Here is a 16,501-nt window from a genome sequence, read left to right as displayed (position 1 = left end):
CACTCCTGATTGGTTAACCGGTAAGAGAGACTAGGTTATATATACTCCTGATTGGTTAACCGGTGAGAGAGACTAGGTTATATACACTCCTGATTGGTTAACCGGTAAGAGAGACTAGGTTATATACACTCCTGATTGGTTAACCGGTAAGAGAGACTAGGTTATATACACTCCTGATTGGTTAACCGGTAAGAGAGACTAGGTTATATACACTCCTGATTGGTTAACCGGTAAGAGAGACTAGGTTATATACACTCCTGATTGGTTAACCGGTAAGAGAGACTAGGTTATATACACTCCTGATTGGTTAACCGGTAAGAGAGACTAGGTTATATACACTCCTGATTGGTTAACCGGTAAGAGAGACTAGGTTATATACACTCCTGATTGGTTAACCGGTAAGAGAGACTAGGTTATATACACTCCTGATTGGTTAACCGGTAAGAGAGACTAGGTTATATACACTCCTGATTGGTTAACCGGTAAGAGAGACTAGGTTATATATACTCCTGATTGGTTAACCTGGTGAGAGAGACTAGGTTATATACACTCCTGATTGGTTAACCGGTAAGAGAGACTAGGTTATATACACTCCTGATTGGTTAACCGGTAAGAGAGACTAGGTTATATATACTCCTGATTGGTTAACCGGTAAGAGAGACTAGGTTATAGACACTCCTGATTGGTTAACAGGATATCCTTATTTATTGTGGATCATACACAAATAACCAACAACTGTGAAAAACCAGAATTGTTATTAAACTGTGTTTTTGTTTCAAACACTTGAGTTTTCAAGGTCTGTGTACTGACAGTTCAATGTCTGTTTTTTGACCTGAAGAGAATGTTCCCACATTCCAGGAGAGAGAGAGTTCTCACAGTCGTCATTCTCCCAGCAGCTTTCCCTATCTCTGACCATAACCCTGGTCCTGACCTGTCTCTTCCTGCCTCTCTCTCTCTCTCTCTCTCTCTCTCTCTCTCCCCTCTCTCTCTCTCTCTCTCTCTCTCTCGCCCCCAGCTCTCCCAACACACACACACACACACACACACACACACACACACACACACACACACACACACACACACACACACACACACACACACACACACACACACACACACACACACACACACACACACACACACACACACACACACACACACACCACAACTCCCACTAACCCTACCCCTTCCTGACCTCTCCTCTCTCTCCCCCCCAGGGATTTGAACCCACGCATCGGGGACATCCTGCAGAAGCTAGCCCCCTTCCTGAAGATGTACGGAGAGTACGTGAAGAACTTTGACCGGGCCATGGAGCTGGTCAACACCTGGATGGAGAGGTCGTCCCAGTTCAAAGCCATCGTCCACCACATTCAGGTAGGGGGCCTGTAAAACTGTCCAGGGTTAAGGGGTTATAGGACATCTAGGTAGGGGGCCTGTAAAACTGTCCAGGGTTAAGGGGTTATAGGACATCTAGGTAGGGGGCCTGTAAAACTGTCCAGGGTTAACAGGTTATAGGACATCTAGGTAGGGGGCCTGTAAAACTGTCCAGGGTTAAGGGGTTATAGGACATCTAGGTAGGGGGCCTGTAAAACTGTCCAGGGTTAACAGGTTATAGGACATCTAGGTAGGGGGCCTGTAAAACTGTCCAGGGTTAAGGGGTTATAGGACATCTAGGTAGGGGGTCTGTAAAACTGTCCAGGGTTAAGGGGTTATAGGACATCTAGGTAGGGGGCCTGTAAAACTGTCCAGGGTTAACAGGTTATAGGACATCTAGGTAGGGGGCCTGTAAAACTGTCCAGGGTTAAGGGGTTATAGGACATTCAGGTAGGGGGCCTGTAAAACTGTCCAGGGTTAACAGGTTACAGGACATCTAGGTAGGGGGTCTGTAAAACTGTCCAGGGTTAAGGGGTTAACCTGTTATGGTTAGTGGTTCCGCTAGTGGAATGTTTCGACAACATCCGGTGAAATTGCAGAGCGCGAAATTCATTTTTTTTGTTGTTGAAATATTTAACTTTCCTACATTCACAAGTGCAATACACCAAATTAAAGCTTAACTTCTTGTTCATTCAGCCACCATGTCAGATTTCAAAAAGGCTTTAAGGCGAAAGGAAACCATGTTATTATCTGAGGACAGCACCCCATCAAACAAACACATGACAATCATATTTCAACCCGCCAGGCGCGAAACTCAGAAATAACGATATAATTCATGCCTTACCTTTGAAGAGCTTCTTCTGTTGGCACTCCAATATGTCCCATAAACATCACAAATGGTCCTTTTGTTCGATTAATTCCGTCAGTATATCTCCAAAATTTATTTGGCGAGTTTGATTCAGAAAAACACCGGTTCCAGCTCGCCCAACATGACTACAAAATATCTAATAAGTTACCTATAAACTTTGTCCAAACATTTCAAACAACTTTCCAAATCCAACTTTAGATATTTTAAAACGTAAATAATCGATAAAATTTAAGACGGGATACACTGTGTTCAATTGCGGCTAAAATTAAAGTGGAGCAAGCTTCAGGTCGCGGGCCCTAAACAAAAGAGTACACTAGGCTGGACCCTCGTTCTGAATAGCCATACTTCTTCATTTCTCTAAAGAAAATCATCAACGAATTTCTAAAGAGTGTTGACATCTAGTGGAAGCAATAGGAACTGCAACCAAGTGCCACAGACATCTAGGTTCCCATAGAAAACCAATTGAAAACACAGTGAACTCAACAACAACAAAAAATCCTGGATGGTTTGTCCTCTGGGTTTCGCCTGCCAAATAATTTATGTTATACTCACAGACATTATTTTAACAGTTTTAGAAACTTCAGAGTGTTTTTTATCCAAATCTACCAATTATATGCATATCCTAGTTTTTGGGCCTGAGTAGCAGGCAGTTTACTTTGGGAACGCTTTTCATCCAGACGTGAAAATACTGCCCCCTATCCCAAACAGGTTTTAAGTAGCCTGGTGGATAGGAGTGTTGGAACAGTAACCGAAAGGTTGCTGGATCGAATCCCTGAGCTGACAAGGTAAAGATCTGTTTTTCTGCCCCTAAGCAAGGCATTAACCCACTGTTTCCAGGGCGCCGATGATGTGGATGTCGATTTAGGCAGCCCCCCGAACCTCTCTGATTCAGAGGGGTTGGGTTAAATGCGGAAGACACATTTCAGTTGAATCCATTCAGTTGTACAACTAACTAGGTATCCCCCTTTCCTTTAAAGGACATCCAGGTTCTAGCCTTGGGTCAGGGGTTATGGATAACCCTGGCCCTAAACCAAGCCCTAAACCTGGCCCTAACCCTGGCCCTAACCCTGGCCCTAACCCAGGCCCTAACCCTGGCCCTAATCCAGGCCCTAACCCAGGCCCTAACCCTGGCCCTAAACCTGGCCCTAACCCTGGCCCTAATCAAGGCCCTAACCCTGGCCCTAACCCAGGCCCTAACCCTGGCCCTAATCCAGGCCCTAACCCAGGCCCTAACCCTGGCCCTAATCCAGGCCCTAACCCAGGCCCTAAACCTGGCCCTAACCCTGGTCCTAAACCAGGCCCTAAACCTGGCCCTAACCCTGGTCCTAACCCAGGCCCTAAACCTGGCCCTAACCCAGGCCCTAACCCAGGCCCTAACCCAGGCCCTAACCCAGGCCCTAAACCAAGCCCTAACCCAGGCCCTAAACCAAGCCCTAACCCAGGCCCTAACCCAGGCCCTAACCCTGGCCCTAACCCAGGCCCTAACCCTGGTCCTAACCCAAGCCCTAACCCAGGCCCTAAACCAAGCCCTAACCCAGGCCCTAAACCAAGCCCTAACCCAGGCCCTAAACCAGGCCCTAAACCAAGCCCTAACCCAGGCCCTAAACCAAGCCCTAACCCAGGCCCTAAACCAAGCCCTAACCCAGGCCCTAAACCAAGCCCTAACCCAGGCCCTAAACCAGGCCCTAACCCAGGCCCTAACCCTGGTCCTAACCCAAGCCCTAACCCAGGCCCTAAACCAAGCCCTAACCCTGGCCCTAACCCAGGCCCTAACCCTGGTCCTAACCCAAGCCCTAACCCAGGCCCTAAACCAAGCCCTAACCCAGGCCCTAAACCAAGCCCTAACCCAGGCCCTAAACCAAGCCCTAACCCAGGCCCTAACCCAGGCCCTAACCCAGGTCCTAAACCAAGCCCTAACCCAGGCCCTAACCCAGGCCCTAAACCAAGCCCTAACCCAGGCCCTAACCCAGGTCCTAACCCAGGTCCTAACCCAGGCCCTAACCCAGGCCCTAACCCAGGCCCTAACCCTGGCTCCAGCAGCTCTTTCACACTCTCAGCTTCCATCAATAAAGTGTCTGTCCTGGCTGTGTGTAAAATCAAATCAAATCAAATTGTATTTGTCACATGCGCCGAATACAACAGGTGTAGACCTTACAGTGAAATGCTTACTTACTTAACCAACAATTCAATTTTAAGAAAAAATTCCCCCCCCCCCCCCCCCCCCAAAATAAAATAAATCAAAGTAACAAATAATTAAAGAGAAGCAGTAAAATAACAGTAGTGAGGCGGTGATGCCGGTCAATGTGAGGGGGCACCGGTTAGTTGAGGTAGTATGTACATGTAGGTAGAGTTATTAAAGTGACTGTGCATAGATAATAAACAGAGAGTAGCAGCAGCAGCGTTAAAGAGGGTGGGGGGGGGGGGGGGCAATGTGAATAGTCTGGGTAGCCATTTGATTAGCTGTTCAGGAGTCTTATGGGTTGGGGGTAGAAGCTCTTAAGAAGCCTTTTGGACCTCGACTTGGCGCTCCGGTACCGCTTGCCGTGCGGTAGCAGAGAGAACAGTCTATGACTAGGGTGGTTGGAGTCTTTGACAATTTTTAAGTCCTTCCTCTGACACCGCCTGGTATAGAGGTCCTGGATGGCAGGAAGCTTGGCCCCAGTGCCTTGCGGTCGGAGGCCGAGTAGTTGCCATACAAGGCAGTGATGCAACCAGTCAGGGTGCATCTGTAGAACCTTTTGAGGATCTGAGGACCCATGCCAAATCTTTTCAGTCACATGAGTGGGAATAGGTTTTGTCGTGCCCTCTTCACGACTGTCTTGGTGTGCTTGGACCATGTTAGTTTGTTGGTGACCATGTCCTGGCTGTGTGTCTGTTCTGGAACAAGCAAAGCTAGACATGTTCTCTCTCTTTCTTTCCCTTAACACCTCCTACTCTTTTCTGTACAAACTCAAAGCCTAATGTCCTTCAGTATAGTGTTGACTAAAGCCTAATGTCCTTGACTATAGTGTTGACTAAAACCTAATGTCCTTCAGTATAGTGTTGACTAAAACCTCATGTCCTTGACTATAGTGTTGACTAAAATATAATGTCCTTCAGTATAGTGTTGACTAAAACCTAATGTCCTTCAGTATAGTGTTGACTAAAACCTAATGTCCTTCAGTATAGTGTTGACTAAAATCTACTGTCCTTCAGTATAGTGTTGACTAAAACCGAATGTCCTTGACTATAGTGTTGACTAAAATATAATGTCCTTCAGTATAGTGTTGACTAAAACCTAATGTCCTTCAGTATAGTGTTGACTAAAACCTAATGTCCTTCAGTATAGTGTTGACTAAAATCTACTGTCCTTCAGTATAGTGTTGACTAAAACCGAATGTCCTTGACTATAGTGTTGACTAAAACCTCATGTCCTTCAGTATAGTGTTGACTAAAGCCTACTGTCCTTCAGTATAATGTCCTGTATGTATCCAGATAAGTGTTGCAGTATTGGGATGTATTAAGGGAATTGAGCAGATGTGCTGTGTCATGAAAACATGGTTAAAATATGTTTATGCTGATGTCAATCGACATGGGGCTCCCGAGTGGAGCGGTATAAGGCACTGCATCTCCGTGTTCGAGTCGTCACCGCAGACACCCTGGTTGAATCCAGGCATGTATCACAACCGGCCGTGATTGGTAGTCCCATAGGGCGGCGCACAATTGGCCCAGCGTCGTCCGGGTTTGGCCTGTGTAGGCCGTCATTATAAAAACGGACTTGCCTAGTTAAATTAAAATAAAATAAAATGGGATATGTTTCTATCCCTGGCAGTGATAATACCATGAACAGATCTATAGGGTAATGTGGAGACGTGCTCTTTGTGTCCTTTCCAGGGGGATGTTGGGTAATATTCAATACCACACACTCTGGATCTGGCTGCCTGGCTCTCCTGGTGTGAACAGGATGTACTTACACGTGTGATGAAGCAGAATGCACACGTCCACTGTCACGATTGAACCCCCTACTGAGTGTGAGCATTCATTGTAGTGTGTAAGGAATATCAATATCAGTCTTTCTGAATTGATTCAATTATACATGAGGTTCTATAATATTTTCCCTGATATGACTGGTAACTAGGTGGTTGGAGCCAGTCAGGTTAATATGACTGGTAACTAGGTGGTTGGAGCCAGTCAGGTTAATATGACTGGTAACTAGGTGGTTGGAGCCAGTCAGGTTAATATGACTGGTAACTAGGTGGTGGGACTGGGAGCCAGTCAGGTTAATATGACTGGTAACTAGGTGGTGGGACTGGGAGCCAGTCAGGTTAATATGACTGGTAACTAGGTGGTTGGAGCCAGTCAGGTTAATATGACTGGTAACTAGGTGGTGGGAGACAGTCAGGTTAATATGACTGGTAACTAGGTGGTTGGCGCCAGTCAGGTTAATATGACTGGTAACTAGGTGGTTGGAGCCAGTCAGGTTAATATGACTGGTAACTAGGTGGTTGGAGCCAGTCAGGTTAATATGACTGGTAACTAGGTGGTGGGAGCCAGTCAGGTTAATATGACTGGTAACTAGGTGGTTGGAGCCAGTCAGGTTAATATGACTGGTAACTAGGTGGTTGGAGCCAGTCAGGTTAATATGACTGGTAACTAGGTGGTGGGAGCCAGTCAGGTTAATATGACTGGTAACTAGGTGGTTGGAGCCAGTCAGGTTAATATGACTGGTAACTAGGTGGTTGGAGCCAGTCAGGTTAATATGACTGGTAACTAGGTGGTGGGACTGGGAGCCAGTCAGGTTAATATGACTGGTAACTAGGTGGTGGGACTGGGAGCCAGTCAGGTTAATATGACTGGTAACTAGGTGGTTGGAGCCAGTCAGGTTAATATGACTGGTAACTAGGTGGTGGGAGACAGTCAGGTTAATATGACTGGTAACTAGGTGGTTGGCGCCAGTCAGGTTAATATGACTGGTAACTAGGTGGTTGGAGCCAGTCAGGTTAATATGACTGGTAACTAGGTGGTTGGAGCCAGTCAGGTTAATATGACTGGTAACTAGGTGGTTGGAGCCAGTCAGGTTAATATGACTGGTAACTAGGTGGTGGGACTGGGAGCCAGTCAGGTTAATATGACTGGTAACTAGGTGGTGGGACTGGGAGCCAGTCAGGTTAATATGACTGGTAACTAGGTGGTTGGAGCCAGTCAGGTTAATATGACTGGTAACTAGGTGGTGGGAGACAGTCAGGTTAATATGACTGGTAACTAGGTGGTTGGCGCCAGTCAGGTTAATATGACTGGTAACTAGGTGGTTGGAGCCAGTCAGGTTAATATGACTGGTAACTAGGTGGTTGGAGCCAGTCAGGTTAATATGACTGGTAACTAGGTGGTGGGAGCCAGTCAGGTTAATATGACTGGTAACTAGGTGGTTGGAGCCAGTCAGGTTAATATGACTGGTAACTAGGTGGTTGGAGCCAGTCAGGTTAATATGACTGGTAACTAGGTGGTGGGAGCCAGTCAGGTTAATATGACTGGTAACTAGGTGGTTGGAGCCAGTCAGGTTAATATGACTGGTAACTAGGTGGTTGGAGCCAGTCAGGTTAATATGACTGGTAACTAGGTGGTGGGACTGGGAGCCAGTCAGGTTAATATGACTGGTAACTAGGTGGTGGGACTGGGAGCCAGTCAGGTTAATATGACTGGTAACTAGGTGGTTGGAGCCAGTCAGGTTAATATGACTGGTAACTAGGTGGTGGGAGACAGTCAGGTTAATATGACTGGTAACTAGGTGGTTGGCGTCAGTCAGGTTAATATGACTGGTAACTAGGTGGTTGGAGCCAGTCAGGTTAATATGACTGGTAACTAGGTGGTTGGAGCCAGTCAGGTTAATATGACTGGTAACTAGGTGGTGGGAGCCAGTCAGGTTAATATGACTGGTAACTAGGTGGTTGGAGCCAGTCAGGTTAATATGACTGGTAACTAGGTGGTTGGAGCCAGTCAGGTTAATATGACTGGTAACTAGGTGGTGGGAGCCAGTCAGGTTAATATGACTGGTAACTAGGTGGTTGGACTGGGAGCCAGTCAGGTTAATATGACTGGTAACTAGGTGGTTGGAGCCAGTCAGGTTAATATGACTGGTAACTAGGTGGTGGGACTGGGAGCCAGTCAGGTTAATATGACTGGTAACTAGGTGGTTGGAGCCAGTCAGGTTAATATGACTGGTAACTAGGTGGTTGGAGACAGTCAGGTTAATATGACTGGTAACTAGGTGGTTGGAGCCAGTGAGGTTAATATGACTGGTAACTAGGTGGTTGGAGTCAGTCAGGTTAATATGACTGGTAACTAGGTGGTTGGAGACAGTCAGGTTAATATGACTGGTAACTAGGTGGTTGGAGCCAGTCAGGTTAATATGACTGGTAACTAGGTGGTTGGACTGGGAGCCAGTCAGGTCAATATGACTGGTAACTAGGTGGTTGGAGCCAGTCAGGTTAATATGACTGGTAACTAGGTGGTTGGAGACAGTCAGGTTAATATGACTGGTAACTAGGTGGTTGGAGACAGTCAGGTTAATATGACTGGTAACTAGGTGGTGGGACTGGGAGCCAGTCAGGTTAATATGACTGGTAGCTAGGTGGTGGGACTGAGAGCCAGTCAGGTTAATATGACTGGTAACTAGGTGGTGGGACTGAGAGCCAGTCAGGTTAATATGACTGGTAACTAGGTGGTTGGAGCCAGTCAGGTTAATATGACTGGTAACTAGGTGGTTGGAGCCAGTCAGGTTAATATGACTGGTAACTAGGTGGTTGGAGCCAGTCAGGTTAATATGACTGGTAACTACGTGGTTGGAGCCAGTCAGGTTAATATGACTGGTAACTAGGTGGTTGGAGCCAGTCAGGTTAATATGACTGGTAACTAGGTGGTTGGAGCCAGTCAGGTTAATTTGACTGGTAACTAGGTGGTGGGACTGAGAGCCAGTCAGGTTAATATGACTGGTAACTAGGTGGTTGGAGCCAGTCAGGTTAATATGACTGGTAACTAGGTGGTTGGAGCCAGTCAGGAGCCAGTCAGGTTAATATGACTGGTAACTAGGTGGTTGGAGCCAGTCAGGTTAATATGACTGGTAACTAGGTGGTTGGAGCCAGCCAGGTTAATATGACTGGTAACTAGGTGGTGGGACTGAGGGCCAGTCAGGTTAATATGACTGGTAGCTAGGTGGTGGGAGACAGTCAGGTTAATATTACATTTACATTTACATTTAAGTCATTTAGCAGACGCTCTTATCCAGAGCGACTTACAAATTGGTAATATGACCGGTAGTTAGGTGGTGGGACTGAGAGCCAGTCAGGTTAATATGACTGGTAACTAGGTGGTTGGAGCCAGTCAGGTTAATATGACTGGTAACTAGGTGGTGGGACTGGGAGCCAGTCAGGTTAATATGACTGGTAACTAGGTGGTGGGACTGGGAGCCAGTCAGGTTAATATGACTGGTAACTAGGTGGTTGGAGCCAGTCAGGTTAATATGACTGGTAACTAGGTGGTGGGAGACAGTCAGGTTAATATGACTGGTAACTAGGTGGTTGGCGCCAGTCAGGTTAATATGACTGGTAACTAGGTGGTTGGAGCCAGTCAGGTTAATATGACTGGTAACTAGGTGGTTGGAGCCAGTCAGGTTAATATGACTGGTAACTAGGTGGTGGGAGCCAGTCAGGTTAATATGACTGGTAACTAGGTGGTTGGAGCCAGTCAGGTTAATATGACTGGTAACTAGGTGGTTGGAGCCAGTCAGGTTAATATGACTGGTAACTAGGTGGTGGGAGCCAGTCAGGTTAATATGACTGGTAACTAGGTGGTTGGAGCCAGTCAGGTTAATATGACTGGTAACTAGGTGGTTGGAGCCAGTCAGGTTAATATGACTGGTAACTAGGTGGTGGGACTGGGAGCCAGTCAGGTTAATATGACTGGTAACTAGGTGGTGGGACTGGGAGCCAGTCAGGTTAATATGACTGGTAACTAGGTGGTTGGAGCCAGTCAGGTTAATATGACTGGTAACTAGGTGGTGGGAGACAGTCAGGTTAATATGACTGGTAACTAGGTGGTTGGCGCCAGTCAGGTTAATATGACTGGTAACTAGGTGGTTGGAGCCAGTCAGGTTAATATGACTGGTAACTAGGTGGTTGGAGCCAGTCAGGTTAATATGACTGGTAACTAGGTGGTGGGAGCCAGTCAGGTTAATATGACTGGTAACTAGGTGGTTGGAGCCAGTCAGGTTAATATGACTGGTAACTAGGTGGTTGGAGCCAGTCAGGTTAATATGACTGGTAACTAGGTGGTGGGAGCCAGTCAGGTTAATATGACTGGTAACTAGGTGGTTGGACTGGGAGCCAGTCAGGTTAATATGACTGGTAACTAGGTGGTTGGAGCCAGTCAGGTTAATATGACTGGTAACTAGGTGGTGGGACTGGGAGCCAGTCAGGTTAATATGACTGGTAACTAGGTGGTTGGAGCCAGTCAGGTTAATATGACTGGTAACTAGGTGGTTGGAGACAGTCAGGTTAATATGACTGGTAACTAGGTGGTTGGAGCCAGTGAGGTTAATATGACTGGTAACTAGGTGGTTGGAGTCAGTCAGGTTAATATGACTGGTAACTAGGTGGTTGGAGACAGTCAGGTTAATATGACTGGTAACTAGGTGGTTGGAGCCAGTCAGGTTAATATGACTGGTAACTAGGTGGTTGGACTGGGAGCCAGTCAGGTCAATATGACTGGTAACTAGGTGGTTGGAGCCAGTCAGGTTAATATGACTGGTAACTAGGTGGTTGGAGACAGTCAGGTTAATATGACTGGTAACTAGGTGGTTGGAGACAGTCAGGTTAATATGACTGGTAACTAGGTGGTGGGACTGGGAGCCAGTCAGGTTAATATGACTGGTAGCTAGGTGGTGGGACTGAGAGCCAGTCAGGTTAATATGACTGGTAACTAGGTGGTGGGACTGAGAGCCAGTCAGGTTAATATGACTGGTAACTAGGTGGTTGGAGCCAGTCAGGTTAATATGACTGGTAACTAGGTGGTTGGAGCCAGTCAGGTTAATATGACTGGTAACTAGGTGGTTGGAGCCAGTCAGGTTAATATGACTGGTAACTACGTGGTTGGAGCCAGTCAGGTTAATATGACTGGTAACTAGGTGGTTGGAGCCAGTCAGGTTAATATGACTGGTAACTAGGTGGTTGGAGCCAGTCAGGTTAATTTGACTGGTAACTAGGTGGTGGGACTGAGAGCCAGTCAGGTTAATATGACTGGTAACTAGGTGGTTGGAGCCAGTCAGGTTAATATGACTGGTAACTAGGTGGTTGGAGCCAGTCAGGAGCCAGTCAGGTTAATATGACTGGTAACTAGGTGGTTGGAGCCAGTCAGGTTAATATGACTGGTAACTAGGTGGTTGGAGCCAGCCAGGTTAATATGACTGGTAACTAGGTGGTGGGACTGAGGGCCAGTCAGGTTAATATGACTGGTAGCTAGGTGGTGGGAGACAGTCAGGTTAATATTACATTTACATTTACATTTAAGTCATTTAGCAGACGCTCTTATCCAGAGCGACTTACAAATTGGTAATATGACCGGTAGTTAGGTGGTGGGACTGAGAGCCAGTCAGGTTAATATGACTGGTAACTAGGTGGTTGGAGACAGTCAGGTTAATATGACCGGTAGCTAGGTGGTGGGACTGAGAGCCAGTCAGGTTAATATGACTGGTAACTAGGTGGTTGGAGCCAGGCAGGTTAATATGACTGGTAACTAGTTGGTTGGAGCCAGTCAGGTTAATATGACTGGTAACTAGGTGGTTGGAGACAGTCAGGTTAATATGACCGGTAGCTAGGTGGTGGGACTGAGAGCCAGTCAGGTTAATATGACTGGTAACTAGGTGGTTGGAGCCAGTCAGGTTAATATGACTGGTAACTAGGTGGTTGGAGCCAGCCAGGTTAATATGACTGGTAACTAGGTGGTGGGACTGAGGGCCAGTCAGGTTAATATGACTGGTAACTAGGTGGTTGGAGCCAGTCAGGTTATTATGACTGGTAACTAGGTGGTGGGACTGGGAGCAAGTCAGGTTAATATGACTGGTAGCTAGGTGGTGGGACTGGGAGCCAGTCAGGTTAATATGACTGGTAACTAGGTGGTGGGAGACAGTCAGGTTAATATGACCGGTAGCTAGGTGGTGGGACTGAGAGCCAGTCAGGTTAATATGACTGGTAACTAGGTGGTTGGAGACAGTCAGGTTAATATGACCGGTAGCTAGGTGGTGGGACTGAGAGCCAGTCAGGTTAATATGACTGGTAACTAGGTGGTTGGAGCCAGGCAGGTTAATATGACTGGTAACTAGGTGGTGGGACTGGGAGCAAGTCAGGTTAATATGACTGGTAGCTAGGTGGTGGGACTGGGAGCCAGTCAGGTTAATATGACTGGTAACTAGGGGGTGGGACTGGGAGCCAGTCAGGTTAATATGACTGGTAACTAGGTGGTGGGACTGGGAGCCAGTCAGGTTAATATGACTGGTAACTAGGTGGTGGGACTGGGAGCCAGTCAGGTTAATATGACTGGTAACTAGGTGGTTGGAGCCAGTCAGGTTAATATGACTAGTAACTAGGTGGTTGGACTGGGAGCCAGTCAGGTTAATATGACTGGTAGCTAGGTGGTGGGACTGGGAGCCAGTCAGGTTAATATGACTGGTAACTAGGTGGTTGGAGCCAGTCAGGTTAATATGACTAGTAACTAGGTGGTGGGACTGGGAGCCAGTCAGGTTAATATGACTGGTAACTAGGTGGTTGGAGCCAGTCAGGTTAATATGACTGGTAACTAGGTGGTGGGACTGGGAGCCAGTCAGGTTAATATGACTGGTAACTAGGTGGTTGGAGCCAGTCAGGTTAATATGACTGGTAACTAGGTGGTTGGAGACAGTCAGGTTAATATGACTGGTAACTAGGTGGTTGGAGCCAGTGAGGTTAATATGACTGGTAACTAGGTGGTTGGAGTCAGTCAGGTTAATATGACTGGTAACTAGGTGGTTGGAGACAGTCAGGTTAATATGACTGGTAACTAGGTGGTTGGAGCCATCAGGTTAATATGACTGGTAACTAGGTGGTTGGACTGGGAGCCAGTCAGGTTAATATGACTGGTAACTAGGTGGTTGGAGCCAGTCAGGTTAATATGACTGGTAACTAGGTGGTTGGAGACAGTCAGGTTAATATGACTGGTAACTAGGTGGTTGGAGACAGTCAGGTTAATATGACTGGTAACTAGGTGGTGGGACTGGGAGCCAGTCAGGTTAATATGACTGGTAGCTAGGTGGTGGGACTGAGAGCCAGTCAGGTTAATATGACTGGTAACTAGGTGGTGGGACTGAGAGCCAGTCAGGTTAATATGACTGGTAACTAGGTGGTTGGAGCCAGTCAGGTTAATATGACTGGTAACTAGGTGGTTGGAGCCAGTCAGGTTAATATGACTGGTAACTAGGTGGTTGGAGCCAGTCAGGTTAATATGACTGGTAACTAGGTGGTGGGACTGAGAGCCAGTCAGGTTAATATGACTGGTAACTAGGTGGTTGGAGCCAGTCAGGTTAATATGACTGGTAACTAGGTGGTTGGAGCCAGTCAGGTTAATATGACTGGTAACTAGGTGGTTGGAGCCAGTCAGGTTAATATGACTGGTAACTAGGTGGTTGGAGCCAGCCAGGTTAATATGACTGGTAGCTAGGTGGTGGGACTGAGAGCCAGTCAGGTTAATATGACTGGTAACTAGGTGGTTGGAGACAGTCAGGTTAATATGACCGGTAGCTAGGTGGTGGGACTGAGAGCCAGTCAGGTTAATATGACTGGTAACTAGGTGGTTGGAGACAGTCAGGTTAATATGACCGGTAGCTAGGTGGTGGGACTGGGAGACAGTCAGGTTAATATGACTGGTAACTAGGTGGTTGGAGACAGTCAGGTTATTATGACTGGTAACTAGGTGGTGGGACTGGGAGCAAGTCAGGTTAATATGACTGGTAGCTAGGTGGTGGGACTGGGAGCCAGTCAGGTTAATATGACTGGTAACTAGGTGGTGGGAGACAGTCAGGTTAATATGACCGGTAGCTAGGTGGTGGGACTGAGAGCCAGTCAGGTTAATATGACTGGTAACTAGGTGGTTGGAGACAGTCAGGTTAATATGACCGGTAGCTAGGTGGTGGGACTGAGAGCCAGTCAGGTTAATATGACTGGTAACTAGGTGGTTGGAGCCAGGCAGGTTAATATGACTGGTAACTAGGTGGTGGGACTGGGAGCAAGTCAGGTTAATATGACTGGTAGCTAGGTGGTGGGACTGGGAGCCAGTCAGGTTAATATGACTGGTAACTAGGGGGTGGGACTGGGAGCCAGTCAGGTTAATATGACTGGTAACTAGGTGGTGGGACTGGGAGCCAGTCAGGTTAATATGACTGGTAACTAGGTGGTGGGACTGGGAGCCAGTCAGGTTAATATGACTGGTAACTAGGTGGTTGGAGCCAGTCAGGTTAATATGACTAGTAACTAGGTGGTTGGACTGGGAGCCAGTCAGGTTAATATGACTGGTAGCTAGGTGGTGGGACTGGGAGCCAGTCAGGTTAATATGACTGGTAACTAGGTGGTGGGACTGGGAGCCAGTCAGGTTAATATGACTGGTAACTAGGTGGTTGGAGCCAGTCAGGTTAATATGACTAGTAACTAGGTGGTGGGACTGGGAGCCAGTCAGGTTAATATGACTGGTAACTAGGTGGTTGGAGCCAGTCAGGTTAATATGACTGGTAACTAGGTGGTGGGACTGGGAGCCAGTCAGGTTAATATGACTGGTAACTAGGTGGTTGGAGCCAGTCAGGTTAATATGACTGGTAACTAGGTGGTTGGAGACAGTCAGGTTAATATGACTGGTAACTAGGTGGTTGGAGCCAGTGAGGTTAATATGACTGGTAACTAGGTGGTTGGAGTCAGTCAGGTTAATATGACTGGTAACTAGGTGGTTGGAGACAGTCAGGTTAATATGACTGGTAACTAGGTGGTTGGAGCCATCAGGTTAATATGACTGGTAACTAGGTGGTTGGACTGGGAGCCAGTCAGGTTAATATGACTGGTAACTAGGTGGTTGGAGCCAGTCAGGTTAATATGACTGGTAACTAGGTGGTTGGAGCCAGTCAGGTTAATATGACTGGTAACTAGGTGGTTGGAGCCAGTCAGGTTAATATGACTGGTAACTAGGTGGTTGGAGCCAGTCAGGTTAATATGACTGGTAACTAGGTGGTGGGACTGAGAGCCAGTCAGGTTAATATGACTGGTAACTAGGTGGTTGGAGCCAGTCAGGTTAATATGACTGGTAACTAGGTGGTTGGAGCCAGTCAGGTTAATATGACTGGTAACTAGGTGGTTGGAGCCAGTCAGGTTAATATGACTGGTAACTAGGTGGTTGGAGCCAGCCAGGTTAATATGACTGGTAGCTAGGTGGTGGGACTGAGAGCCAGTCAGGTTAATATGACTGGTAACTAGGTGGTTGGAGACAGTCAGGTTAATATGACCGGTAGCTAGGTGGTGGGACTGAGAGCCAGTCAGGTTAATATGACTGGTAACTAGGTGGTTGGAGACAGTCAGGTTAATATGACCGGTAGCTAGGTGGTGGGACTGGGAGACAGTCAGGTTAATATGACTGGTAACTAGGTGGTTGGAGACAGTCAGGTTATTATGACTGGTAACTAGGTGGTGGGACTGGGAGCAAGTCAGGTTAATATGACTGGTAGCTAGGTGGTGGGACTGGGAGCCAGTCAGGTTAATATGACTGGTAACTAGGTGGTGGGAGACAGTCAGGTTAATATGACCGGTAGCTAGGTGGTGGGACTGAGAGCCAGTCAGGTTAATATGACTGGTAACTAGGTGGTTGGAGACAGTCAGGTTAATATGACCGGTAGCTAGGTGGTGGGACTGAGAGCCAGTCAGGTTAATATGACTGGTAACTAGGTGGTTGGAGCCAGGCAGGTTAATATGACTGGTAACTAGGTGGTGGGACTGGGAGCAAGTCAGGTTAATATGACTGGTAGCTAGGTGGTGGGACTGGGAGCCAGTCAGGTTAATATGACTGGTAACTAGGGGGTGGGACTGGGAGCCAGTCAGGTTAATATGACTGGTAACTAGGTGGTGGGACTGGGAGCCAGTCAGGTTAATATGACTGGTAACTAGGTGGTGGGACTGGGAGCCAGTCAGGTTAATATGACTGGTAACTAGGTGGTTGGAGCCA

At 47.2% G+C, this 16,501-nt stretch overlaps 1 protein-coding gene across 3 annotated transcripts in view; it reads left to right on the top strand.

The window, feature by feature from the left end:
• LOC139543144 (FYVE, RhoGEF and PH domain-containing protein 1-like) overlaps positions 1–16,501 on the top strand; it is a 181,076-nt gene that overhangs the window by 90,134 nt on the left and 74,441 nt on the right. For all 3 annotated transcript variants that reach the window (XM_071349371.1, XM_071349372.1, XM_071349373.1), the window contains one exon: positions 1,218–1,374. In XM_071349371.1, the coding sequence (XP_071205472.1) occupies positions 1,218–1,374 (157 nt within the window). The remainder of the gene's footprint in view (positions 1–1,217; positions 1,375–16,501) is intronic.

This window comes from Salvelinus alpinus, chromosome 17, assembly GCF_045679555.1.
Source record: "Salvelinus alpinus chromosome 17, SLU_Salpinus.1, whole genome shotgun sequence".
Classification (NCBI taxonomy): Eukaryota; Metazoa; Chordata; class Actinopteri; order Salmoniformes; family Salmonidae; genus Salvelinus; species Salvelinus alpinus.
This window is presented reverse-complemented; position numbering and strand designations above follow the sequence as displayed.